This window comes from Caretta caretta, chromosome 23 (assembly GCF_965140235.1).
Source record: "Caretta caretta isolate rCarCar2 chromosome 23, rCarCar1.hap1, whole genome shotgun sequence".
NCBI lineage: Eukaryota > Metazoa > Chordata > Testudines > Cheloniidae > Caretta > Caretta caretta.
In genome coordinates, this window is record NC_134228.1 from 7,674,967 (window position 1) to 7,702,135 (window position 27,169).

The 27,169-nt window shown below is 49.9% G+C and overlaps 1 protein-coding gene across 1 annotated transcript; it reads left to right on the forward strand.

The window, feature by feature from the left end:
- Window positions 1–325: 325 nt before the first annotated feature.
- Window positions 326–26,260, forward strand: NKPD1 (NTPase KAP family P-loop domain containing 1). Its single transcript, XM_048834353.2, has 4 exons — window positions 326–427; window positions 7,658–7,826; window positions 15,712–15,843; window positions 24,564–26,260. The coding sequence occupies exons 1-4, from the start codon at window positions 326–328 to the stop codon at window positions 26,258–26,260; spliced, it is 2,100 nt and encodes a 699-aa protein (XP_048690310.2).
- The last annotated feature ends 909 nt before the right edge of the window (window positions 26,261–27,169 follow it).

Sequence of the window (27,169 nt, forward strand, 5' to 3'; positions counted from 1 at the left end):
GGGGGCAGGGCCCACTGGCTTCCCTAGGAGCCCCGCCTGTGCGGACTTGCTGTGGGAAGCACATGGTGTAGAAGGGGATGTCCCCTAATGGAGACATTTCTATCTCCTGACTCAAGTTCAGAGGAGGGGAATTCTTTGTGCGCTCAGCACTCTATGCTTCCACTTGCACAACCAGAATTTCTACCTAAACTCCAGCTAATTATTTCCTTTGAGTGTTGTCAGGTGTTTGTCATACAATTCCCCAGAGGGAAAACAAAGAAGGTGTAATAGTAATTAAAAGACGCCAGCTTGAGACTATGTATAAATTCAGAAGCACAGCAGAAACATGAAAGGAACCGTAAGTGTGGCCAGAGAAGAAAGACTGAAGAGAAGCAAAGCTCACTGGATGTATTCAGAGGCAGAGAGACACCTGACACCAAAGTCTAAGGTAGGCGCACACAGCAGCTACTCCGTCAAGGAGTCCCTGCTAATTTTATAATACATTATTTGGAGAATGGGAGAGGATTGAGTGAGAGACACAAAACTCTGCTCAATGGGCCAGGAAAGATTCCTTGATGTTTCCCATCCCAGAGCTACTCCTGGGGACCTTCTGGCCACCCGTAAGGATCTACTTGAGGAACCAAGCATAGGTAGTTTCTAAATTATCCCACAATGACTTTAGTTTGCTTGAAGTGTCTTAAGTAATTGTAATATCTCCCTGCTGAACAGGAGAATCATGAGACTCTGTTCATTCATGTTTGTGAAATGTTTTCAGGGCCTGGGATGGAAGAAGCTAAAGATATGGAGGCCTAGATACCTTAGGGCTGCAAAAATCAGGCCCTATCTCCCAGAGGCTACTGCAGCCGTACTGGGAGATTTAGGGTGCTAACAGTCTGGCAGCGCAGTGTTGCTCCTGGAAGCAGCCAGCACTGTCCCTGTGGCTCCTGGGGGTTGGGGGCAGGGGGTCTCCGTGCGCTGCCCCCACCCCGATTGCTGACTGCGCAGTTCCCATTGGCCTGCATCCAAACTCCCTCCCAGAGCCCACACCCGGCACTCCCTCCTGCACCCCAATCCCCTGCCCCAGGCTCAGCCCGGAGCCACCTTCTACACTCCAAACTCCTCAGTCCCAGCCCGGAGCCCGCGCCCTCTCCCGCACCTCAACCCTGGTGAAAGTGAGTGAGGGTTGGGGAGAGAAAGTGATGGAAGAAGGGGGTTGGAGTGAACGGAGGCGAGGCCTTGGAGAAAGGGCGAGGCCTTGGGGGAAGGGGCGAGGCAACGGTGTTTGGGTTTGTGCCATTAGACAGTCAGCAACCCTGGATACCATTGTGAATGGTCGCCTGCAAATACCAGAGAGAGACAAGAGCAAATGTTATTTTCCGGTGCCAGAATCCAAACCCCAGTCACCTGCCGGATGGTAGCAGCACTTTGGAGACTCACGATGGAAGCATTTTCTGTTCAGCTTCCTTAGTTAGCAGTTTTGTGGAAGTTATTTGCTTATTTGCACTTGGAAATTTGATGTTTAGTGTTTTTCTGGCATTTTCTTTTCTGAAGATGCTGCTTTCTGTCTGACCTTGATAATGAGCCGGTAATGCTTTCCTGGAATGTATGCCCCGGCAAACTCACCTCTGATTAGAGGAATACTTGAAATACACAAGTGCTTAACAACTGGGAGAGTGGCAGGAGAAAGGGGGCTTCTTGGTAACAGGTCAATCAACAGAATTAGTTTAGCATCTCTGGTTTTCCCGATTTCAGCCCAGTTGAACCGTGCGTGTGAACCTACTCCCAGTTCAGACTGAGACAACAGGAAACTGGTCAGAGAAGGTTTCAGGGTGCTGATGCAATTCACACACAACACATGGGTGGAGGCTACAAGGAGGAATGTGTCACAGCAATCTGATCAGCAAAGCATCACAGCCCATTTGTCTGGTTTTAAGATGTACAGTCTTGTTTTAGAATAGTCTGTCCCCTGACCAGTACTTATAAAACCAGAGGTGGTTATTACACACAGAGAAGGTCGTTTTGTGCAAGGCACCACATGCTCCCAATAACTTGACCCTGCACCCATGAACAGAGGTGGTGGGGTCACGCAGGCGGAAGAAGCAGTATAAAGGGAATGTCCCGGGGATGCATAAGTGGACACGCTAAATCCAGCAGAGCAACAAACCTGCATGCCCAGTCCTGTCAGTGTCCTGCAGTTCAGCCCTATTAGTGTGTCCCACAGCTCAGAGCCCCCCAGCACCGCTGTCCCTGTCAGTGTGTCCCACAGCTCAGAGCCCCCCAGCACCGCTGTCCCTGTCAGTGTGTCCCACAGCTCAGAGCCCCCCAGCACCGCTGTCCCTGTCAGTGTGTCTCACGGCTCAGAGCCCCCCGCAGTACCGCCGGCCCTGTGAGTGTGTCCCACAGCTCAGCCTCCCGAAGCAACTCTTGCCCTGTCCATATTTCACCCCCAGAGTGCAGCACCCCCACAATCAGCCCAATATGTTCAGTGATATTCCTCCTACAGCTCCGAGCCACCAATTATCCTCCTGTTTCTATATCCCTGACACAATCACACAGGAGAAATGCCAGTGTGTGGCTGGCTGTCGCCTCTATGGAACATTCAGTGTGGGGGTTGAGGAATGGGTCTTTGTGGTGGGTATCCAGCAGATCTAGGATCTTAAGGTGCCGAGATCCAGAGCTCAGGATTGGCAATCATCTATCATTAAAGTTAGAGCTCAATTTGAATATCCGGGTGTCAGGAAACAGGGCGTTGGCCATTCTCTGTGTCCAGACCCCTGCACACACCTGCCCTCTAGGGCTCTGCAATGATCATACACCCTTATCCCACCACCTAGATACTTAAGAACTGCATAGGGGAAACTGAACCATGCCCACAATATTCTGAGAAAACATTAAGAACAGTCCCACTTCGTCACATCTCTCCCCCTTTCGAGCCCGAACTGAGCGAGGTCACTTTAGCCAGTGACCTGGGGAAGTTCGACCCCACCGAAGTTTCCATGGATGCCCCAACATCTCTCCCATTCCTTAGCATCGGCTTGTATCAGCCCCGCACCCAGCCCTGTGTCTGAGGCATCGGTGAACACTATAAAGGCCTTGGCAAAGTCTGGGTTTACCAGATTTACCAGGCCCTGGATTAGAGCCTCCTTCAATGCACAGAGAGCCCCCTGGCACTGCTTGGTCCAGACCAGTTCGTCTGGCTTCCCCTTCTTACATAGCTTAGTGATGGGGGCAGCTAGGGAGCTCCAGCGGGGTACAAACCTCCGGTAGTACCCCGCCATCTCAGGTTCACTTTTACAAGCTGTGCTCTCAAAGTTCTGTTGTCCTTCCCTTACCAACCTCTGCTTCCACAAGGAACTAGATGTTAAATTCACTGAGAGACTACAAGTCCTATCCAAAGTGTCTAGAGATGAGAGTAGACCTGCCATCCCCTGCATTCTCTAGAGATTAACTACCCAGCTGTTCTGCTCTGCAGACTCAGCTACCCAGTCTTCCCTCTCGCTGGCTGGGCCAGGGTCACAGCTCTGCTGAGCCCTGTCCCTGGTCGCTCCATCCTTGCCGTGGACTCACTTCCCAGCAGCGCCTCTGGACCAGGGAAACCTGGTTGGCAGCCGACCTGCCCTGCCTGTGTCTCCCCCCATGCTCAGCGCTGCCCTCGCTGTCCCAGTGGAGGAAAGCAGCGAGCTGCATCAGAGCCAGCGTGAGCCCCCTCTCCGGTGTGCAAGGGGGCAGGGAGCATCTCTCTGTCCCACCCAGCCTCAGGGGCCTGGTTACAGGCAGGCAGGTATCCTGAGCCTAGCAGCTCCTCCCTCATGCCAGCCAGGTTATTTGCATTTTCACTGACAATTTCCATCTTAGCCAGTTGGTTCCCTGGATTCAAATTCAAATCCTTGGCTGTTACAGGAACAGGGTCTGGATCCGATCCCAAACAGACAGTCACCCCACAACAGGGTCTCACAGCTAATACTCTGGAGAACCCCAACGACCAGCAAGCCCAACCCCTCCTATGTCTGCACAGGGATCTGGGCCATATTTTTACACCTAGTGAAGAATAATTTCTAATTCCAAAACATGAGAGAACCAACATGGGGTGAGGCTGACCTGATTTTACAACACAGTAGATGTGAGGATGGGAGGGACTTTGGGGCTGGCAATCATAAACTCGTCACATTTGTGCTTCAAAGAACAGTTCCAGAATCAGTGGGCAGGACTAGACATAGATTCATACATTCAGTTATTATAAGGCCAGAAGGGACCGTTGTGATCATCTAGTCTGACCCAATGTTCCCTCTAATTTTTTACATCCATGTGCGGAATTAATTTTGTTATGCGCACCTATATGGAGGTGGTGTGGTGGGGGTGCGGCCGAGGGGTTCAGAGTGTGGGAGGGGGCTCCGGGCTGTGGCAGAGGGTTGGAGTGTGTTGGGGGAGTTAGGGCTCTGGCTGGGGGTGCAGACTCTGGGGTGGGGCTGGGGATGAGGGGTTTGGAGTGCAGGCTGCCCTTGGGCTGCAGTGGGGAGAGAGGACTCCCCTCAGCCCTCTCCCCAGCTGTGGCAGCTCTGGGGCCGGGGCCTGAACCGGGGGCAGAGGCGCCTCTCCCCACTGCGCACCTGTGCAGCCCTCGATAGCCTGCTGCGTGGTCGTGCAGCTTAGAGGGAATTTAGGTCTGACCACCTGTATAACGGAGTCCATAGGACTTCCGTGAATCAAGCTCTGTTTGAACTAGAACATATTTTGGGTCCAAGCTGTGGATTTCACAGCTAGATACCGATTCTTTCTTGAATCTGTACAGATTTCCAGGATTGTTCAGGTCAAGGGTTATGAGTCAAAGCCATGACAGATATGGCCTCAGTTGTGAGGTTTGGTTCTGACTCCCAATCAGAATATAGTCTTTCCCAAATTGGAAGGGTTAGATGTTGTGTACTGCATCCAGCCCATCTCTAATTAGGAGACTACCTCTTAAGTCGATGTAACTTATGTCACTCAGGGGTGTGAAAACAACACCCCGCTTAGTGATGTAAATTACATCTACTTAAAGCCGGGTGTCCACACCACACTGTGATGGTGGGAGACCCTCTCCCACCAACATAGCTTCTGCTTCTCGCACTCTCCCATTGGCACAACGCGTCCTCACCAGATGCACCAGATGCGCTGCGCAGACTTGCCCCAAACCTGAACTCATACATGCAAGCCATCCCCGAGGGTGGCCACAGGGGCTTCTCCAGAGCTGTTTACAATTCCAGGCACAAGCAACCCTACTGCTTGTCATTCTTGTAGGAGCACAATCAGACTGAAACTATTCATAAATGTCACACAATGGTCCCCACAGACAGTGCACTGTCACTGTATTATTATTATCTATTATTAATTCTTACAGTAATACATAGGAGCCCCAGACGTCGACCACACCCCACGGCCCTAGGCATGGTCCAAAACACCGAACCAAAAGATGATTCCTGCTCTATGAGCAGCTAAGAATAAGACAAGAGACAATAACTGGAGACAGACAGAGAGAGGGGGGAGCACAAGGAAAAATGAGACGACACTCCTCAGGAAGAGAAGCCGCAATAGCATCTGCCTGTTAGCTGCCAACCTGGCTTACACTGCTGTTTGCAGCTGCACCCAGTATGTATCATTTGGAAATGTAATTGCTATGATTTCACCCCTTCCCCCAATCTCTGGGTGTGTCTACACGTCAAGCTGAGGCCGTAATTCCTGGCTCTAGGAGGCAGACCCTCGGTAACTCTGATTGAATTAATGCACTAAAAATACCACGTAGCCACAGCGGTGCAAGCGGCAGGAGGGGCTAGCCACCCAAGTACATACCCATCCAAGACTCTAGCCACGTACTCGGGCGGCTAGCCGCTCCTTTCTGCTCATTCGGCCACAGCTACAGTCTAGTTTCAGCATGCTAGCTTGATCAGAGCAGGTATGTTTTCTCAAGCCAGAAATTACACCCACATCTCGAAGTGAAGATGTACCCAAAATACATGTTACCAGGCCCAACACTGACACTTGCTAGGCCCCTCCCACCCAACTCAACACACTGTTCTCAATCCCTCCAGAGCTGGCTCTTTAGCCAGTTTGCAGAGCATGGGGCAGTACACACAGCTGACCCAGTCTGAATTCACATTGCCGGTAGGATTTCGTGAGGAGAGGTATCAAATACTTTGTTAAAACCTAGTTTTATTCTAGCTACTGCCTTCCCTTCATGCCGTCATACCGTAGTTCCGTCACAATCTAGTTTATGTGTAGGGCCCGACCAATTTCACAGCATGAAAAACATGTCACGGACCGTGAAATCTGATCTCCCCTGCTGCTGGGAGCCCAGGGCTCTTAGTTGCTAGTCTGGACATGCTGGGGAGGGACACGAGTTGCCCTTCCCCTACATGGCTGCTCTTGGTGAGGAAATCAGACCCACCTCCAGAAGCAGCATAGAAATGAGGGTGGAACACCCTCACTTCTGCGCTGCAGCACGGCTCTGGGCATCCGTTCCCTCCCCCCTCTCCCCGTGGCTCCTGCCGCAGCTCCCAGCGCCAAGGCCTGGGCTTCCTCCCCCAGCAGCTCCTGCCAGGCTGGGGGCTTTTGCTCCCGGCGGCTGCAGCTGGAACAGCCCGGGCTCTGGCCTTCTGCCCCACTACACACACCTTGCGACTCCTGCCATGGCTCCGGGCACCGAGCTCAGGGCTTCCTTCCCCGGTGGCTCCCGGGGCTGGAGGCTTCCACTTCTGCCAGCTGCAGCTGGAGCAGCACGGGCTTAGAGTCTCCCTGCACTCCAGCCAGGGCTTGGGGCAGCCCAGCCTGGGGCCTTCCACCCCCCAACCAAGGCAGCCCAGGCTCTGAGCTTCTGCTCCCTGTCACTCCGGCTGGGGCAGCTGGGGCTTAGGGCACCCACCACCACTCCAGCCGGGTCAGCCCGGGATCGGGACTTCTGCGCTCTCCCCCGGACAGCTTCTGCCACTGCTTCGGGCTTCCTCCACCAGCGTCTCCAGCCAGGGCAGCCCGGGCTCAGGACTTCTGCCCCCTGCTGCCCAAGCCGGAGCTCGGGGCAGCCCAGGCTCGGGGCTTCCACACGTGCACACACACCCCAGCCAGGGCTTGGGGCAGTCTGAGCTGAGGCTTCCGCCCTGGGGCTTTTTCTGGGGCTGGGGCTCCCATTTTTCCAGGGGACCCGCCCAGATTGGCCGGGGACCCCTGCCTTCATCTGTCACTGGCTTGGACTAGCAGCTAGGAGCCCCTGGCTGGGGCTCTTCCAGCAGCATAGGGAAGATCCTACTACCCACCTCCACCTCCAGGAACCTACTCTAACTGCAGGAAGCTCAGAGGCTGCTGCCTAGGCAGCACAGAAGTGAGGGTGGCAATCTTGGGACCCCCCTGCACAACACTTTGCAACACCCCCCCCACACATACACACACACAATCCCGTTTTGGGTCAGGACCCCCATGGTTACAACAGGGTGAAATTTCAGATGTAAACATCTGAAACTGTGAAATTGATCAATTTAAAACCCTCTGGCCGTGACTATGGTGGGGCCCTATTTACATGTTAACCCTGTAATGCTACTTATTGCTCCGTCAGCCCCGCCCAGCTCACAGGCTTTTCCTTTATATATGTGTCCATTACTGATTAGGGACTAAAGGCAGCTATTAAACTAATTGCCAGGATTGTTCTTTTCCCCAGTCCTCTGCCTACCTGGAAAATCTTGCGGACAGATCTCCTGATCTAACACCAATGAGTTGTAAGGATGAAGAAAACTGCTGCTTAGAACATGTTGAGGAACCTCCTGGAGTGGAATGTAAAGGCTCGAAGGGGCAGATCAACTTCATGGATCAGGAAACCAACAGCCAAGGTACATCAGGATGCAGATATGCTGTAATGCCGTGTCTCTGTTGTGTTTGGGAAATGGGAGTCCAGGAGAAAGCTGAGTGACTTTACATGCTTTGGCCGTCACGTGCAAGAGCCTATCCATTAGCATCAACTTTTCAGACTCTTTGTTTCTTCTCATTACTATTTATATGTCTTACCCTCAGTGCCAGAAAAAGCAAAGGCAAAGTTTGCAATCAGGAGAAGATCACAATACAGGCAGGGGCTTGGGGACAGGATGAGGGCAAAGATGGTACGAATGGGTCCTTGCCTGCGTATCTAGGGAGTTTTCCTTTCTTCCTTTTGTAAACTGCTCCAAGTCTGGAGGAGTGATTGCGACTCCGCAGTGCAGGCTCCACCAAGGTTTCTGTTTAAAGCTGATTTTTCAAATTGCTCTAAAATCCACATCCATAGGTAGATTGCCTTGAAAATAGCCATGCCGCCCTAAAATTTGTGGTGCAGATTTAGGGTCATTTGACCAGGGAGTTCCCAAGATACGGGGCCTCCAAACCTCATCCTCTTCTAACAACACATTGTGCAGAGGGATTCAGAGACAACAGAGGGGAAGATCCAAACGTATATCCCCGGACTGCCCTTGCGGTGATCTAGTGCCCACACCAGGCTCAGCTCCAAACAGTCATTATTAAAAGTTACTAGTTGTTTGGGTAACTTCTGCTGAGCAAACCACTTTTGGCTTGGGCTGTGAGCTGGCTCCACGCTGAACTCCACATAGTTACCAGCTTAACAAGCAACCTACAGAATATCCTCTCGCCTTGGGGAAAGTCCACTGGCCTTGGAGACTGTGAGTTTGATTGTCCTTCTACTGCCAACTGTTAGCTGTGAAGTAAACAGAAAGATTCTTTTTATCCAATACGATCTTGTATTCCCAAAGGAAGGCAAGCACCAGTCCCAGATTTTGCAGAGAAGAGATTTTGCAAGGTCAGTTGAGGGAGAGTTAGGACTAGAATCCAGGGATGACAGTCCCTAGACTTAGCCCACTTAGCCACACTGCCTTTTGCAATGCATGGGCTAGATCAGCTAGTCGCCTGTGACTGAATATCAAAGTAATGCTTGTGTACAGTGAACAAGAGAAGGGCTGCAAATATGATTCTGTGGTGAAGAGACTGGATTGGGATACAGAACCCCGGCGTACTGCTGCAGATTATTTATGTGATGTTGGGCAAATCACTTAAACCACAATCTTTCTGAGGTCTGTTTAAAGACACCCACACTGTGGAGCACACTTCAGTTCTGTGCCTGATTCCCCATTTGACCGTATCCAAGTTATTTAAACTTTCTGTGCTCAGTTTCCCAGCTACAGTCTGTTTTGGCTGACAGTTTAGGAGACAATTTTGGCTGATTCGGCACTAAGAAGCCCTCTGAGGTTTTGTAGAATCCATGTTCATGCTCGGTCACCCTCTACTTTGGTGGGAGGGGAGTTTTGACTTTAGCAAAGCTTTTGACACGGTCTCCCACAGTATTCTTGTCAGCAAGTTAAGGAAGTATGGGCTGGAAGAATGCACTATAAGGTGGGTAGAAAGCTGGCTAGATTGTCGGGCTCAACGGGTAGTTATCAATGGCTCCATGTCTAGTTGGCAGCCGGTATCAAGTGGAGTGCCCCAAGGGTCGGTCCTGGGGCCGGTTTTGTTCAATATCTTCATAAATGATCTGGAGGATGGTGTGGATTGCACTCTCAGCAAATTTGCGGATGATACTAAACTGGGAGGAGTGGTAGATACGCTGGAGGGGAGGGATAGGATACAGAAGGACCTAGACAAATTGGAGGATTGGGCCAAAAGAAATCTGATGAGGTTCAATAAGGATAAGTGCAGGGTCCTGCACTTAGGACGGAAGAACCCAATGCACAGCTACAGACTAGGGACCGAATGGCTAGGCAGCAGTTCTGCGGAAAAGGACCTAGGGGTGACAGTGGACGAGAAGCTGGATATGAGTCAGCAGTGTGCCCTTGTTGCCAAGAAGGCCAATGGCATTTTGGGATGTATAAGTAGGGGCATAGCGAGCAGATCGAGGGACGTGATCGTTCCCCTCTATTCGACATTGGTGAGGCCTCATCTGGAGTACTGTGTCCAGTTTTGGGCCCCACACTTCAAGAAGGATGTGGGTAAATTGGAGAGAGTCCAGCGAAGGGCAACAAAAATGATTAGGGGTCTGGAACACATGAGTTATGAGGAGAGGCTGAGGGAACTTGGGATGTTTAGTCTACGGAAGAGAAGAATGAGGGGGGATTTGATAGCTGCTTTCAACTATCTGAAAGGGGGTTCCAGAGAGGATGGTTCTAGACTGTTCTCAATGGTAGCAGATGACAGAACAAGGAGTAATGGTCTCAAGCTGCAGTGGGGGAGGTTTAGATTGGATATTAGGAAAAACTTTTTCACTAAGAGGGTGGTGAAACAGTGGAATGCGTTACCTAGGGAGGTGGTAGAATCTCCTTCCTTAGAGGTTTTTAAGGTCAGGCTTGACAAAGCCCTGGCTGGGATGATTTAACTGGGAATTGGTCCTGCTTCGAGCAGGGGGTTGGACTAGATGACCTTCTGGGGTCCCTTCCAACCCTTATATTCTATGATTCTATGATTCTGGGGAGCAGCAGGCCTGGGGGATAATGTATTTTTAGGTTGTAGCCAGGGTAAGAAGCAACAGGAGTTCTGCTATCTTATCCCCTCATTGGGAACCTTGCAGGCTGTATCTGGGCATGTGAACCTCCTGGGGTTTGCGGGTGTGAACACCTGTGGTTTGTGGGCACTGACAAAACAGGGAAGGCAGAGTTACAGCCCCAGAGCTGCCAAGTTCTGTGCAGCTCCATGTGCAACGTTGTATGCTAATCAGTCAATGAACTAATTTGTACATAACCATAAACTCTGGCTTTATGAAAGCTGTGTGGATTTAGTGCTCATGCAGTCCTCGTGAGTGAAACCCTCGGTTTTTCTACAGGGGAGGAGAAAGGCAAGCTTCCCACACAAATGGCCCTCCCAGTGTGCCCCATCCCTGATCTGGGGGTACTTCCTTTAAGGATCACAAGGTTGATCACTCCCCATGGCCCCGGCAGTTCTTGGCCTCTCTGCTGAGTCTGCAAATTGGTACAGAGCCCAGTGGTGAGTTTGGAGGTGGAACTGATGGGGGGAGTATTCAATTGATGCCTGGGTCCAGCGGTTCCTCCCCCTTAATTGAAGGGGAGAACCTTTAATTTTGGGCGGGCCTACACTCACCCATCCCCAGTACTTCAAATTATACAAACCCTGTAACAGAGCTGCCCTGTCCTCTTCTTAAAGGGACAGCTCCCATTAACCAAAACACAGACACTACAAATGCAACAATAAAATGAACACTAACACAACATCCAAATTCCCCACTTAATAATACACTTTGTAACATGAAGTCATTTTAAGAATTATTCCCAGGCCTTCACAGTAGCTTACAGAGACTTTCATGAGTTATCATCAAGGTTCAAACCACAACTGCACAGCATAGACAGCCTACACTTCTATGCTAGGTTTCAGAGTAGCAGCCGTGTTAGTCTGTATCCGCAAAAAGAACAGGAGGACTTGTGGCACCTTAGAGACTAACCAATTTATTTGAGCATGAGCTTTCATGGGCTACAGCCTACTTCATCGGATGCATAGAATGGAACATGTAGTAAGAAGATAGATATATACACATATATACAGAGAACATGAAAAGGTGGAGTAAGAGGCTAATTAGTTAAGATGAGCTATTATCAGCAGGAGAAAAAAAACGTTTGTAGTGATAATCAAGATGGCCCATTTAGACAGTTGACTAGAAGGTGCGAGGATACTTAACATGGGGAAATAGATTCAATATGTGTAATACCCAGCCACTCCCAGTCTCTATTCAAACCCAAGTTAATGGTAGCTAGATTGCATATTAATTCAAGCTTAGTGGGTGATGCAGTCCAGAGAAAGTGACACCACGATCGGAGAACTAGCTGTTGGGTACCAGGGTTCTTGGGCTTTGCTTGTGGCAGCAGAATATGTTCCAGTGGTTAGAGACAAGATAGTTAAATCTGCAGTAACACCACCCTTTTTTGGGCCATTTGCAGGAACTGAAGCTAGGATCTCTAGATCTAAAAGCCTGAGCTTTTACCACAAGCCCTTCTAGTGACTGTTTTTAATACTTCTATGCACTGTGCAATCCTTATTGAAAGGGCCTCATTTCCTGGCCATAAGGAAAACATTTCATTCTCCATCTTACAGATAACATAAGTAATAGGTTGGATAGGCAGAACTGAGATTAGAACCCATGTCTCTAAAATGAGAACCCACAATCTTTACTGTCCTGCCTTTCAGGTGAAATGGGCCAAATTATCTCCTTATGTAACCCATGCTAAAACCATGTGTATCTTTGTCCCTCCCTAGTGGCTAGGGGACATATAGAGGGTTTTGAGTCTGTTTCTGCCATTCCCAATAGCAAAGAGGCAGTGAGAGACTAATGGTTCATGAACCTCTAGAACAGCCGCTCTTGGAACTGTCTCTCCTGTTCCTGTTGGGTCACAGCCTGGGCTTGCTGTCTGTCCGGAAATTGTAGTGACACCTGATGCTGCAGAGTCTGGGCATGACTGTTCCATCATCCTTTCCGGATGTCACCCACTCTCCTCCTCCTCCTTTGTGCAGAGACATTTTGAACACAAACCCCACCGTTGACACCTTATGTGAGCAAGAGCCTTTCTCAACTTCAGCCACCGTGGGTTTGGTTTTATTAATGAAGACATTAATAGCAGGATATCTGTGGGTTCAGCTGTAACCTCCCTCAGCTCACACTCCAGATCCCCTCACTCCAGAGACCCCTCCAAATGGGGTAATAAACCACCTGTTGACTCATCAAGACAGCACTCCGAATCACGCCCTGCTAACAGGATGGGAAACATTGCCAGCCAGCACTGGGGAGCAGAGTAACCATATATTTGGCCTGATGATGATATTGGTATGACATTCATTTAGATCAGTGGTTCCCAAACTTGTTCCGCCGCTTGTGCAGGAAAAGCCCCTGCTGGGCTGGGCCGATTTGTTTACCTGCCGCGTCCGCAGGTTCGGCTGATGGCAGCTCCCAGTGGCTGCGGTTCGCTGCTCCAGGCCAATGGGAGCTGCTGGAAGCGGCGGCCAGTACGTCCCTCAGCCCGCACCACTTCCAGCAGCTCCCATTGGCCTGGAGCAGCGAACCGCGGCCACTGGGAGCCGCGATCGGCCAAACCTGCAGACGCAGCAGGTAAGCAAACCGGCCCGGCCCGGCAGGGGCTTTCCCTGCACGAGTGGCGGAACAAGTTTGGGAACCACTGATCTAGTAGCTGCTCCTAGTCCAGTGGGTAAGCACAAAGATTTTCCAGGTAGGCAGAGGACTGGGGAAAAGAACAATCCTGGCAACTAGTTTAATAGCTGCCTTTAGTCCCTAATCAGTAATGGACACATATATAAAGGAAAAGCCTGTGAGCTGGGCGGGGCTGATGGAGCAATAAGTAGCATTACAGGGTTAACATGTAAATAGGGCCCCACCAAAGTCATGGCCAGAGGGTTTTTTAATTGATCAATTTCACAGTTTCAGATGTTTACATCTGAAATTTCACCCTGTTGTAACTATGGGGGGTCCCGACCCAAAACAGGATTGTGTGTGTGGGGGTGGGGAGGTGTTGCAGAGTGGTTGTGCGGGGGAGTCCCAAGATTGCCACCCTCACTTCTGTGCTGCCTAGGCAGCAGCCTCTGAACCTCCTGCAGTTAGAGTAGGATCCCAGAGGTGGAGGTGGGTAGTAGGATCTTCCCTATGCTGCTAGGAGAGCCCCAGCTGGAGGCTCCTAGCTGCTAGTCCAGGCCAGTGACAGATGAAGGCAGGGGTCCCCGGCCAATCTGGGCGGGCCCCCTGGAAAAATGGGTGCCCCAGCCCCAGAAAAAGCCCCAGGGCGGAAGCCTCAGCTCAGACTGCCCCAAGCCCTGGCTGGGGTGTGTATGCACATGTGGAAGCCCCGAGCCTGGGCTGCCCTGAGCTCTGGCTTGGGCAGCAGCGGGCAGAAGCCCTGAGCCCGGGCTGCCCTGGCTGGAGACACTGGTGGAGGAAGCCCGGAGCAGTGGCAGAAGCTCTTGCAGGTAGAGGGCAGAAGACTTCCGCTCCAGCCGGGTCAGCCCAGTTCTCAGGCTCTAGATCCAATGTGCCAGCCTTGGATCTGACAATCTATCAGGGCACTTTCCTTCTCCCCAAGTGACACCAGGTCAGTGGGTTTGCTCAAGTGTAGTCTGTTCAGATTTAGTGCTCAAGTCTCTTGATGACGCACAAGGAGAAGAATCCCACTGTCTCCTTTTTAAGCTGTGTTCGCTTGGAGATGCTGACTGGTAAAAACAATAAAGAAGTATGAGTTACTGAAGTGTGCAGCTCTGACTGATAACCACAAGGGGCCAGATTCTCAGTTACAAAGCAAAGCATCCAGGAAACATTTGGATCTGCCCACCTGAGAATTCCCCAGGCATGAGGGAGCTCTCAGCAGACAAGCAGCCAGCATAGCCTGTCACTGAGCCACCCTTCTTGGGCACAGAGTGAAGAGGGTGCATGGCCAGGGCTGTGCTTCCCTGCAGTTATTCTCAGCTTCTATATGGTCGCACAGGGACTATAGCCAGCTGGCATAGATTGGAGCAGCCCCCAGGCTGCTTTAACCTACATCAGGGCGCAGGGTAGTATACTCACTTCTGTGCCAAACAGGAACAGAAAATGCAGCCCAAGGAGCAGATCAGCTAAGAAGGGGCCATTTAAGAGAGTCACTCTTTAGAGTGGAACTGCATATTAAAACAACACAGATTTCTTCTCCCACGTTCATGGGAGAATTCTGGCAGATACACAACAGATGCATAACTCATATAGTTTCTGTAGGTTGAGGAAAAGAATCAAAAGTCTGTTCAAAGTCCTTTCCCTATCTGTGGTGAGTGGCGATCAAAATCAAGGTGTTCATTACAACTGATGTTCATTTATAGACTTTCATAACCGCAGTAAATGCTGTGCAAACAAAGATCTCTGTACCCGGCCTGTCTGCCTATGCAGGGATCAGCTCCAAAGTTCACTCTATCCCAGAAAGCAAACAAGGCTCCCTAAGAACAACACACCTGCTAAATTCATAGCTCTGAGGCCCAGGGCAGTAGCATAGCTTCTGGATTTAAGCAAACTCTGCAGAGCTGCTGCACAGCCATTGCCTGTGTGTGGCCTGGTGGGGAGGATCCCCCCCCCCCCAGGGCCAGATTCTCTTCTGCATCCAGCTTATATTGGGTACAGCAGCAGTGGGAGCGGTCAAGGAGCCAGCTCCCTGATCCTCAGTCCAGGCCCATTTTAGTGCAGCCCACTGGTCGTGGCTCCCTAGGGACTTTACGCCATGTGGGGATTGCCCGGGCACTTTGTGCTCCTGCCACTCTCCCTGCCTGCCCCTCCTGGCTACTGACATGCCTTCTGCACTGGGGGGTTCCAGGGAGGGAGGTGTAGGAGACAGCTGTACCAGCTGGGGAGTTACTGAAGGCTTCTGCTCCCATTGCACTGCTTGGGCTCTGAGAATGGGCCCCTTGGCTGGTTAGCAGGTGCTGAGCTGAGGATCCCTGAAGGATGAGCTAAAAACATTTGTTGCTCTGAAGAAAGAGTAAAATGTGTCCCTGAAAAAAGATTTGCCGCGTGGAGCCTCTGATGCTAATAAAGAGACTGAGAACAGGGTCACAGCCACTGGCCCTGTGCATTCCCAAGGGCTCTCACACATCCTGTCCAGCCCAGCCACTCCCTGGTTACAATGCAAACAGCCAAACAGATGGGGGGGGGGGGGGGGGGGAGGGGCAGCAGGTATGTTTATTTCTCTGTGTTTATGGATGCCTCCTCTTCCCCAGATTTTCTGACTGAAGATGATATTTACTGCTGCTGCCTCTCCAAGACACTGCTGCACACCGCTACACCTGTCACCATCGGCTTCTACTGTCCCGTCGGGAGCCGTTTTAATTCGCTGCTTGATAAAATTACAGGTGGGCTCAGGGATGCTTTGGGGTTTCCCCGCAGGAGAACTGGTGCTTTCAGACCTGCTAGAATACCTAGGGGGCACTGGGTGGAGCACGGTAGGCCGGCATGAGACAGGCTGCTGGGAGAGAGCGAGAGAGGAACACCAGTGTACTCCCGCCTAGCCTGGCAGTGAACAGGTCATTGTGTGCTGCAGCCTGTGACCTGTACCTGATCCCCGCATGCTATGGGAGGTCAGCTCCTCGGTGTCTGGTAGCGTGCTCCGAGGCAAGGGCAGTGAGTGTTCCCAGCAAGGGGCTCTACAGGCCCCTGTCCTCAGGGGGTTCCCCAGAACTTAGGCATGCTGCGCGTCGGAGCGAGGATTCATAGATTCATAGATATTAAGGTCAGAAGGGACCATTATGATCATCTAGTCTGACCTCCTGCACAACGCAGGCCACAGAATCTCACCCACCCACTCCTGCAATAAACCTCTCACCTGTGTCTGAGCTATTGAAGTCCTCAAATCATGGTTTAAAGACGTCAAGGTGCAGAGAATCCTCCAGCAAGTGACCCGTGCCCCATGCAACAGAGGAAGGCAAAAAAAACCCAGGGCCTCTTCCAATCTGCCCTGGAGGAAAATTCCTTCCCGACCCCAGATATGGCGATCAGCTGAACCCTGAGCATGTGGGCAAGATTCACCAGCCAGATACCCAGGAAAGAATCCTCTGTAGTAACTCCAGTCCCACCCCATCTAACATCCCATCACAGGCCATTGGGCCTATTTACCATGAATAGTTAAAGATCAATTAATTGCCAAAATCATGTTATCCCATCATACCATCTCCTCCACAAACTTATTGAGTTTAATCTTGAAGCCAGATAGGTCTTTTGTCCCCACTGCTTCCCTTGGAAGGCTGTTCCAGAACTTCACTCCTCTGATGGTTAGAAACCTTCGTCTAATTTCAAGTCTAAACTTCCCGATGGCCAGTTTATATCCATTTGTTCTTGTGTCCACATTGGTACTGAGCTTAAAGAATTCCTCTCCCTCCCCAGCATTTATCGCTCTGATATACTTGTACTGTCCTGGGACCACTGTTCCCTCGAAGCTCTGTGTGTGTGCACACGCCCACAGATCCCCAATCCCGCGCACACAGCGAAGCACCACGCGCACAGCAATTTGCACAGAAGAAATTTTTTGTGCACACGGCCTGTCAAAAATTAGAGGGAACGTTGACTGGGACTCTGGGCACAAAGGTGCTGTTGCCCTGGGCACGATGGCTTCACCAGACAAATGAAACACAATACTGCATACTTCTGGTTCCAGCTGAGGTATGTGGTTGACTGCTCAGTTTGTAACTCTGGTGTTCTAGTGTACATTGGTTTTGAAAGTGTCCATAATGGTAAAACGTATTTCAGTAAACAAAAGTTATAATTTTATATCAGTGTAACTGAAGCCGTGCTGAGGGAAGTATCAATATAGTTACATCCATTCCTAAAGGAGGTATTGCTGATTTTTCTGTATCAGTTTCTTTATTAGTTATAGCTTATTTTTGCCAAAATATACACTACCAATATAAACACTTTTAATCAGCTACCAAGTCACCTTTCAAAATGGGACTAAGGCTCCTCAGTCACTTAGGGCCAGATTTCCAAAGCTATTTAGGCACCTAAACATGCAGCTAGGTTGCTAGGCCCAAATTTTTAAAGACATTTAGTAGGACTGTCAATTAATTGCAGTTAAGGCCAGCAATTAATGCAAAGCAAATTAACTAGATTAAAAAATAGTTGCAATTAATTGTAGTTTTAATCACACTTAATAATAGAATACGAATTTGAATTTATTATAAATATTTTGGATGTTTTTCTATATTTTCAAATATATTGGTTTCAATTACAACACAGAATGCAAAGTGCACAGTGCTCACTTTATATTATATTTGTTATTACAAATATTTGCACTGTAAAAAAGAGAAACAAAAGAAGTATTTTCCAATTCACCTCATGCAAGTACTCTAGTGTAATCTCTTTATCGTGAAAGTGCAACTTATAAATGTAGGAATTTTTTTTACATAACCACACTCAAAAACAAAACAGTGTGAAACTTTAGAGATAATGCTGCCCACTTCCACCATTTTGAAGCGTTTGGAGGAGAGAAAGGTGATCAGGAACAGTCAACATGGATTCACTAAGGCCAAGTCATGCCTGACCAACCTTATTGCCTTCTATGATGAGATAACTGGCTCTGTGGATATGGGGAAAGCAGTGGACATGATATATCTTGACTTTAGCAAACCTTTTGATATGGTCTCCTACAGTATTCTTGCCAGCAAATTAAAAAAGTATGGATTGGATGAATGGACTATAATGTGGATAGAAAGCTGGCTAGATTGTCGGGCTCCACGGGTAGTGATCAACGGCTCGATGTCTAGTTAGCAGCTGGTATCAAGCAGAGTACCCCAGGGGTTGGTTCTGGGGCCGGTTTTGTTCAACATCTTTATTAATGATCCGGCTGATGGGATGGATTGCACCCTCAGCAAGTTCGCAGATGACACTAAGCTGTGGGGAAAGGTAGATATGATGGAGGGTAGGGATAGGATCCAAGTGACTGAGAGAAATTGGAGGATTGGACGAAAAGAAATCTGATGAGGTTCAACAAAGACCAGTTCAAGAGTCCTGCACTTAGGATGGAAGAATCCCAGGCACCGCTACAGGCTGGGGACCGACTGACTAAGCAGCAGTTCTGCAGAAAAAGACCTGGGGATTACAGTGGACAAGAAGCTGGATATGTGTCAGCCATATGCCCTTGTTGCCAAGAAGACTAACGGCATATTGGGCTGCGTTAGTAGGAGCGTTGCCAGCAGATCGATTATTTCCCTCTATTCAGCACTGGTGAGGCCACAGTTGGAGTATTGTCCAGTTTTGGGCCCCCCACTACAGAAAAGATGTGGACAAATTGGAGAGAGTCAAGCGGAGAGCAATGAAAATTATCAGGGGGCTGGGGCACGTGACTTATGAGGAGAGACTGAGGGAACTGGTCTTGTTTAGTCTGCAGAAGAGAAGAGTGAGGGGGGATTTGATAGCAGCCTTCAACTTCCTGAAGGGGGGTTCCAAAGAGGATGGAGCTCGGCTGTTCTCAGTGGTGGCAGATGGCAGAACAAGGAGCAATGGTCTCAAGTTGCAGTGGGGGAGGTTGGATATTAGGAAACACTATTTCACTAGGAGGGTGGTGAAGCACTGGAATGGGTACTAGGGAGGTGGTAGAATCTCCATACTTAGAGGTTTTTAAGGCCTGGCTTGGCAAAGCCCTGGCTGGGATGATTTAGTTGGTGTTGGTCCTGCTTTGAGTAGGGGGTTGGACTAGATACCTCCTGAGGTCTCTTCCAACCCTAATCTTCTATGGCCTTGTCTACATTTGCAGATGTAGAGTGCCGGGAGTTAAACCAGCCCTCGGAGACAGCAGCAGGGAAAGCGCTTCCGTATGTTCACTCTGTCAGCTGCAAGCTCAGTGACGTGGCCACATTTGCAGCATTTGCAGCGGCATTCGGAGTGGTGCATTATGGGCCGCTGTCCCAGAGAGCACCTCTTCCCATTCTGGCGCTGAGGCTTGTGGGAAGGGGGATGGAGGGCATCCTGGCTCCTGTCCCAATGTCCCATGATGCATCGCTTTGCATCCCAGCAATCCCTGTGCTTCCGTCCACGTTTGGCGCCATCTTTCAACGGCGTTTGTACGGCGCACTCTGTCTTCCCTTTCGGTCTGCAGGAATGGATCCCGAACTGCTGAGGAACATGCTGATCGGTCTCGCCAGTACGTCATGAATTGCAGTCGAGTTAATCCTTAAGCTCCAAAGTGATAGTGAGGCGTCCAAAGATGATGTCAACTCGCAGAATGCATACGACACGAGATGGCTTGTGACATTCGTGGACATGCTCACCGCCATGGAACGCCGCTTCTGGGCTCGGGAAACAAGCACTGAGTGGTGGGAATCACATCGTCACGCAAGTCTGGGATGACGAGCAGTGGCTACAGAACTTTCGGATGAGGAAAGCCACTTTTATGGGACTGTGTGCTGAGCTCACCCCCACCTTGCCGGTGGAGAAGTGCATGGCAATCGCAATCTGGAAGCTAGCTACTCCAGCTACCGATCGGTTGCTAACCAGTTTGGAGTGGGCAAGTCTATCGCTGGAATCGTGTTGATGCAAGTGTGCAGGACCATTAATCGCATCTTGCTCAGAAGAACCATGACTCTGAGCAACATGTGTGACATTGTGGATGGCTTTGCACAAACGGGTTTCCCTAACTGCGGAGGGGCGATGGATGGCACGCATATTCCACTTTTGTCACCAGACCACCTAGCCTCTGAGTACATAAATCGGAAGGAGCATTTCTCGACAGTTCTCCAGGCGCTTGTGGATCACCGTGGGTGTTTCACGGACATTAACGTAGGCTGGTCTGGAAAGGTGCATGGCGCACACATCTTTCGGAACACAGGCCTGTTTAGGAAGCTGCAAGCCAGGAATTTCTTCCCGGATCAAAAAATCACCATAGGGGAAGTGGAAATGCCCATTGTGATCCTTGGAGACCCCGCCTACCCTTTAATGCCATGGCTTATGAAACCCTACACAGGGAGCCTTGACAGCAGCAAGGAGTGGTCCAACAACAGGCTGAGTCGGTGCAGAATGACTGTTGGGTGTGCTTTTGGCCATTTAAAGGCCCACTGGCACTGTCTGTATGGGAAGCTGGACCTGGCCAATGACAACGTTCCCTACGGTTATAGCCACGTGCTGTACCCCTCATAACATATGTGAAGGGAAGGGTGAAAGCTTCACTCAGGCATGGACCGCTGAGGTTCAACACCTGGAGGCTGAATTTGAACAGCCAGAGACCAGGGCTATTAGAAGGGCCCACCACAGGGCGGTAAGGATTAGGGATGCCTTGAGGGAGCAATTCAATGCTGAAAGCCACCAGTAATGTTTGGTGCCCTGCACGGGAGTGAAGTGCCGTGGTTCCAAAGCTAGTAGGCATCTGTGTTTGCTACGTACAATACACTGACTAGCAGCGCCTGTTGCTTTCCTGGGCTGTGCTATCTTTTACTTAATGAAGAATGTATCCAAAACCAAAAAAATTCATTTATTGAAAAGAAACACAACTGCTGGAGAAACACACATGGCCTGACACATCTGTGCTATGTGGGAGGAGAGAAGGGGGCGGGGTGGGGAACGGAAGAGTCACAGATTTGTGTATATCCTGTTATCATACTCAGCCTTCCTGTCTGGAGTGCTGTGCAATGAGTGCTGCACTTCAGGCTGGCTCTACTGCATGGTGCTGGGGGTTGAGCGCAGTGGGTCAGGGTCCTAGTTTTCAGGGCTGGGTGGTGAAGCTACAGGTGTTGGAGGCAGCTGGTGGTGATAAGAAACCGGATGTTGGGGAAAATGGGTTGGAGGTGACATGGGGGCGTAAGGGAAAGAGTTTTGGGGTAAGGGATGTGGGGGGGGGGCGGGCGCGGATCTGCTCTGTTCACAGTGCTATGAGCGCCTGCATTGAGTCCACTTGGCGCTCCGTAATGCTTAAGAGCCGCTCCGTGGTTTGTTGCCTGTGATCCGCATTGTCCTGGCGGACCCTCCTTTTGGTTTCCCGCCACTCCTGTACTTTTTGATTTTCAGTAATGACTTCATGCAGAAGGTCCTCGCTTCTTTGTGGCCGCTCCCTGAGGCTGCGCAGCCATTCAGCCGTTGATAACAAGGACGGCTGGGATCTCAAGGTTGCATCTGCAACATTTAAGAGAGGCAGCATTGTTCACACTAGTCAGAGCAATGATTTGGCTGAACGTAAAGACAAGCACAGTGCAAACAACAGCATAATTTGCCCATCCCAAAGTGAGCACACATAACCCACAAGAGCCCCGAAATGGTGAGTAACCACAGGGACAGGGGGGACTGATTGATCCAGGGCCATACTGTCTTCTGGGGTCCTGTGCCTTGGGGAGAGCCGACAGCTGCAGGGGGCCCCTATACTCAACACTGTCCCCACATTTTCCACAGGCTGGGTTCGTCCTGGAAGATATCTCGCTGCTGAGGGTGACCTGGGAAGCAAGGGAGGGTCTTCTACAACAATGCGGCTTCCGCCCTGGCCCATATTCTGCTTGCCTGTGTGCAGCAATGGCCGCCCCCCACCCCCTCATGGCACAGTGGTGCAGATACGTTAGCCTTACTGGGACAAGGAGCACGGTAGCTCTGCCAAGGAACCTGCATAAGCGGATTGCCCAGCTTCTGGATGAGACCTTCAGTGAGATCACTGAGGCCGATTACCACGATGTGAGAGACTACACCACTGCCCTATTCCGCATCTAGGCATGCATGCAGACCTAACCCTTCTTTCTGCAACCCTCCTTGCCCCAACAGCCCGCACCCAACAACTCCCTTCTCAAAATAAAAGCTGCTTACCGGGCACATCCTCTGCTGTTTGTTCTTCCCCAAACACCATCTGCTGTGACTGGCTACCTTCCTCTTGGCTTGAAAACAGCTCCTGGCTGCATGCATCTATGGATGCCGAGCTGTCCTCTGGCTCCTGGCCCCCGTCCTCCTCTGCACCCTCGCTCCTGCTTTCCTCCTTCTGCCTTGTTGCATTCTGGGCTGCCACGGCCTCTGAAGTGTCCATGGTGCTCTGCGGAGTGGAGGTGGGATCACCCCCAAGTATCTCGTCCAGCTCTTTGTAGAACTGGCAGGTCGTGGGGACAGCTTTGTGGTAGGCGTTCTGCAGCTCCTTCCCTTTAACCCTGCACTGCATCCTGGTCATGGCCCCCTTCTATCATGGCCCTTGATAACTGCCCATTGGTATTGTAATTCCTATGGCTGAAGTGCAGCTGGGACTGGACAGCTTCCTCCCCCCAAACACTGGTGAGGTCCAGCACCTCGCCATAGCTCCACGCTGGGGATCGCCTGGTGCGTGGAGGCATGGTCACCTGGAAAGATGCGCTGACAGCACTCCACGCCTTGCTGAGCAAACAGGAAGGAGACTTTCAAAATTCCCAGAGAATTTAAAGGGCGGGTCTGATGGTTGGTCATCTGAGGGCAGGGCAGTAGACTTCAAAGTGATGACCAGAGTGGCTAGAACAGACATTGTAGGACACTTCCTGGAGGCCGATCAGAGTGCATTAATAGACCAGGGCGTCCACACTGGAGCGCAGAAAGCTCTATGCTTCTTGTGGAGGTGGATTACCAAGGGCTCTCCAGCCACGGAGTCCAGGTGCTCTACGTGCCTTGCCAGTGTGGACACCTCATGAGTCAGGGCACCGAAGACTGATTTAATGCACTCCAACTTGCAAGTGTAGACAAGGCCCATGATTCTTATTTACAATGTCACCTGAAAGTGAGAACAGGCATTCATACAGCACTGGTGTAGCCGGCTTGCAAAGTATTTACGTGCCAGATATACTAAATATTTGTATGCCCCTTCGTGCTCCCATACACAGACAGCTAGTGAGCTGGCATGGTTGGGTTTGTGCCGCCACAACGTATGTTCTTCCTGCCCAGTTAGAAAGGTTCAGGGATGCTGCAGTCTCTGACAAGGGGGCCGAACAGAGAAAGGAGGTTACTCGGACACTTCGCATGAGGAGGATTGTAATACATAACTAACAGTCCCCTAAACACCCTGTTATCGGAGTCAGGTGACAATCACAGCCCCCAGTCTTTCTGGGTTTTTCAGTGATTTTTGTTTCAACCTACTATATTCTGCAAAGTCTCTGTTTTTATTTCTATAAACAAACTGTGTTCTGCCTTCTTTACTGCCAGGATCCCCATGGAAACTACTTGGGCAGCTGCCTTCCAGCAATCTGTCCCCAAAGACATCACATTTCAGCAGCAAAGACAGGAGCTCATCCCACCTTTCTCACCTGAATAAAATGCACATTTCAGAGCTATATGGGGCCATGGAAATACTATGCTGGGACCCAGATCCTGGAGACTTCAGTTCTTTCAGTTTTCACTCAGGCAAATACTCACTGGAGTCCAAGACCCCAGGACCTCACACATTACATGCAATTTCCTCAAAAGCAAAACAAGGAAGTTAAATATTTTAAAAAAGCCTCCATTAAAACTCCAAAAGGTCAGGAAACACCACAGTTAAGATTCCAGCAGCAAAGTTAATTCAGCTACTTTGCACACCTGTGAACTGAACACAATGTCCCAGGGACAGTTGCATCAAAGCCATGTCCCCCTGCTCTGCAGTGTGATTCTTTGTGTATGCTGCCCACCACATGTGCAATGGTCTCTTCTGCTGCCTTATAACATTTCAAGCTCCTGTCTAATTTGCTGCCCACTGCCACACACCAACCCTCCTTGTCACCCTCGCAGTATGTGTGTTTGGGATAATTTCCCTGGGATGCACTGGCTGCATCTTTCAAGCTGAATCCATTTTATTTTTTCTGACTCTTCTCCAAATCGCCCTAGGTCCTTTCATGTTATTTCTCTGGCCTCCAAGTTTGCAGCACCTCCCTGTTTAAAATCATCTGCCATTTTTTCTAATATGCAATTTATCCCCTTTCTTCAGATCATTAATGAAGATGTTAAATTAAGTAAGACCAAAGCTAGCACAGATCCCTATGGCACCCTATTAAACAATTTATTTCAGATACCCAGCAAGATAACAAATCCGGGCCACATGACCTGTTTGGTAGGGCCTCCCCACCTCCCCTTAATGAGACACAGTACCATACAGCAGGGTAACCAGTTGTTTTTTCTGCTTCTCCAGCCTGCATGCTCAAAGAATCCCTTCAGAGAGAAGAAGAGGAGCTGAGAAAATCACAACTAAAGCCAAGAAGACCTGAAGGTTGGGGCTATTTTCTTCTCCTGTGGTATCTGGTCTTCTACCAGCCTGTGATCACTGAGGTCCACCTGAGGAGGGAGAACATTCAGTTCATCTTCATCAGGTTTAGTGCTTGGCAATATGCTGGCAGCGACAAGCTGTGGGCAGGGCTGGTCACCACGCTCTGTCAAAGCATCCGCAAGCACTTTGGTGCCCTGCCTTTGAGCTTTTACCACGTGATGGGGAAAAGGCCCAGATATGCCTCTGGCTTTAGCCAAGACGAATGGCTTCTCAACAGGCGGACCTGCCTTACACTAGGAGGCCTCGTGTTTGTCCTACTGGCAGGCATAAGTCTGCTCTCAGTGGCAATCTTTGTACCAGGACTAAAAGACAGCAGGGCGTTAAAGGTCATTGGTAGTACTACCACCACCCTGTCTGGATCAGGAATATTAGTGACTGTTATCTCTGTGGTTAAGAACGTGGTTATCAGCCAGAAGCAGAAAATTGAGAAGATGACAGACAGCGAGAAGTTTAGCAGCCACCTAGGCTTCATGAGCCAAGTGAAGAAGGAAATTGAGATGCTGACCAGCTTTGTGTATTACATGGAGATCTATCAGAGACGGCGGCTGCGCATAGTGCTGGAGATCACCAGTCTGGATATGTGCTACCCAGAGAGGGTTGTTGGGGTTTTGAATGCAATAAACACTTTGCTCTCGGACACGAACGCCCCATTCATTTTCATCCTGGTGATAGATCCCAGCATCATTGCATCGTGTTTGGAACAAACCAGCTGCATGAAAGGAATGGCTGACAATGGGTACCTGTTCCTGAACCGCACGGTGACTTTGCCTTTTTCAATGCCAGAGATGGGCACAAAGTCCAAAATCCAGCAATTGCAGGATGCTGTCCAGAGCCGGGAGGACCTGATGTACAAAATCATCACAAAAAACGTGGAAAGGGGAGTCAAGAACGTAAAGGGGGAAATGATAAACCTGGAAGATATGGAGATGTCCAGTGAAATGGACCAAAGCCAAATCGATGCTCATGCTATGAGGTATATTCATGAAGCATTTCATGCTCTGCACAATGAGACTGATTGTCTCTATGCATACATTCCAGATAGCATTATCCAAATGAAAAGGATAGTCAACACAATTCCCATCACCATCAGACTCATGCTCCAGCAGAACGTTATGAGACACACAATGTCTGCAAGGTCCGTGGCTGCATGGGTGGTCATGGCTAATCAATGGCCATGCCGCTTGAGTTGGGTGCTGCAGTGCCTTCAGGACAGGCAGCAGATTCGACCAATGGAGGAGGAGTTCAGGAACCAGTCCCTATGGGGAATCTTCGTGGAAAACTGTAAAGAGCTGTACTCCATGCACAAAGTCCTCGAGAATATCCTGGCCTTGGATGGGGACCCAGAACTCTTTGAGAATTTTTTGTCTCATGATTTTCCTTTCACAGTACAGGAGGCCAACACCTTTCTAAAGTCCACAATCAATCTGGACCATTCAATAAGGCAAAAATTGGGTCTAATTCGAGCAGTTAATTCACTGAATAAGGCCAATGATACAAACGTAACTAAGTCTGCCCAGGTGTCTAAGGGTGTGCAGTGTTCTGGTTTAGAGGAATGCAGTTAAACAATTGAAAAGACTTCCCTTATTTGCCTTAGAAAGGAAAAAAGGAAAAAGTTACCATCTATGAACTATTGAATGATTCAGTGAAAATCAGTCCGGTGCTTCTATTGACTAAATTTGCAGCTACCCTCACCTAGGTAGTTAAGTCAAAACTACTTAAATGCTGCCATTTCTCACGTTTGAGAGAATACAGTGCTCATCTGAGCCAAAATAACAGACTAAGTCCTCCTTTTTAAGAGAGTCTAAAGCTGGCCTCTGACATTTCAGGCCCAGATAATTGTGGCCTCATCTCAGCACAGTGATTCTAACTACCTGCGCGCAGCCACATAGCTAAAGCCAACATTTTTTTGAGTGGTTTCAGAGTAACAGCCGTGTTAGTCTGTACTTGCAAAAAGAAAAGGAGGACTTGTTGCACCGTAGAGACTAACCAATTTATTTGAGCGTAAGCTTTCATGAGCTACAGCTCACTTCATCGGATGTTTGAGTGTTCAACTTTAGGTGTTTTAACCTGGGCACCCAAAACTTGCGGTAGCAAAAGTCAGGGCCCATTTTTGAAAACTTTTCCCTAAATATTTAAGTGCAATAAAATTTCACTCACAATTCTTGTCCCCCACAAAATTGCAGATGTAAATTTGGAAGCAACTTTTCAAAACCAGGCTCTAGACAAACACCAATTGTTTCCTCTAGTATTGTAAATACTAAGCCGAAGCCTTCCCTTAGCCACTCCCACACAGTTTGGCTCTCTTGGATGAAGTATTGAGCAGAACGTGCCCTTGACCAGATGTGGGGTGTGTAAGTGAGCGGTAACTTGTCTGAATTTTCATGTATACTCAGGCCACTTTACAGTGCTCTGGCAGTATAAAGGGGCCTAAAGTGGGAGAAACTGATAAGGACCCTTTACACTGCCAGAGC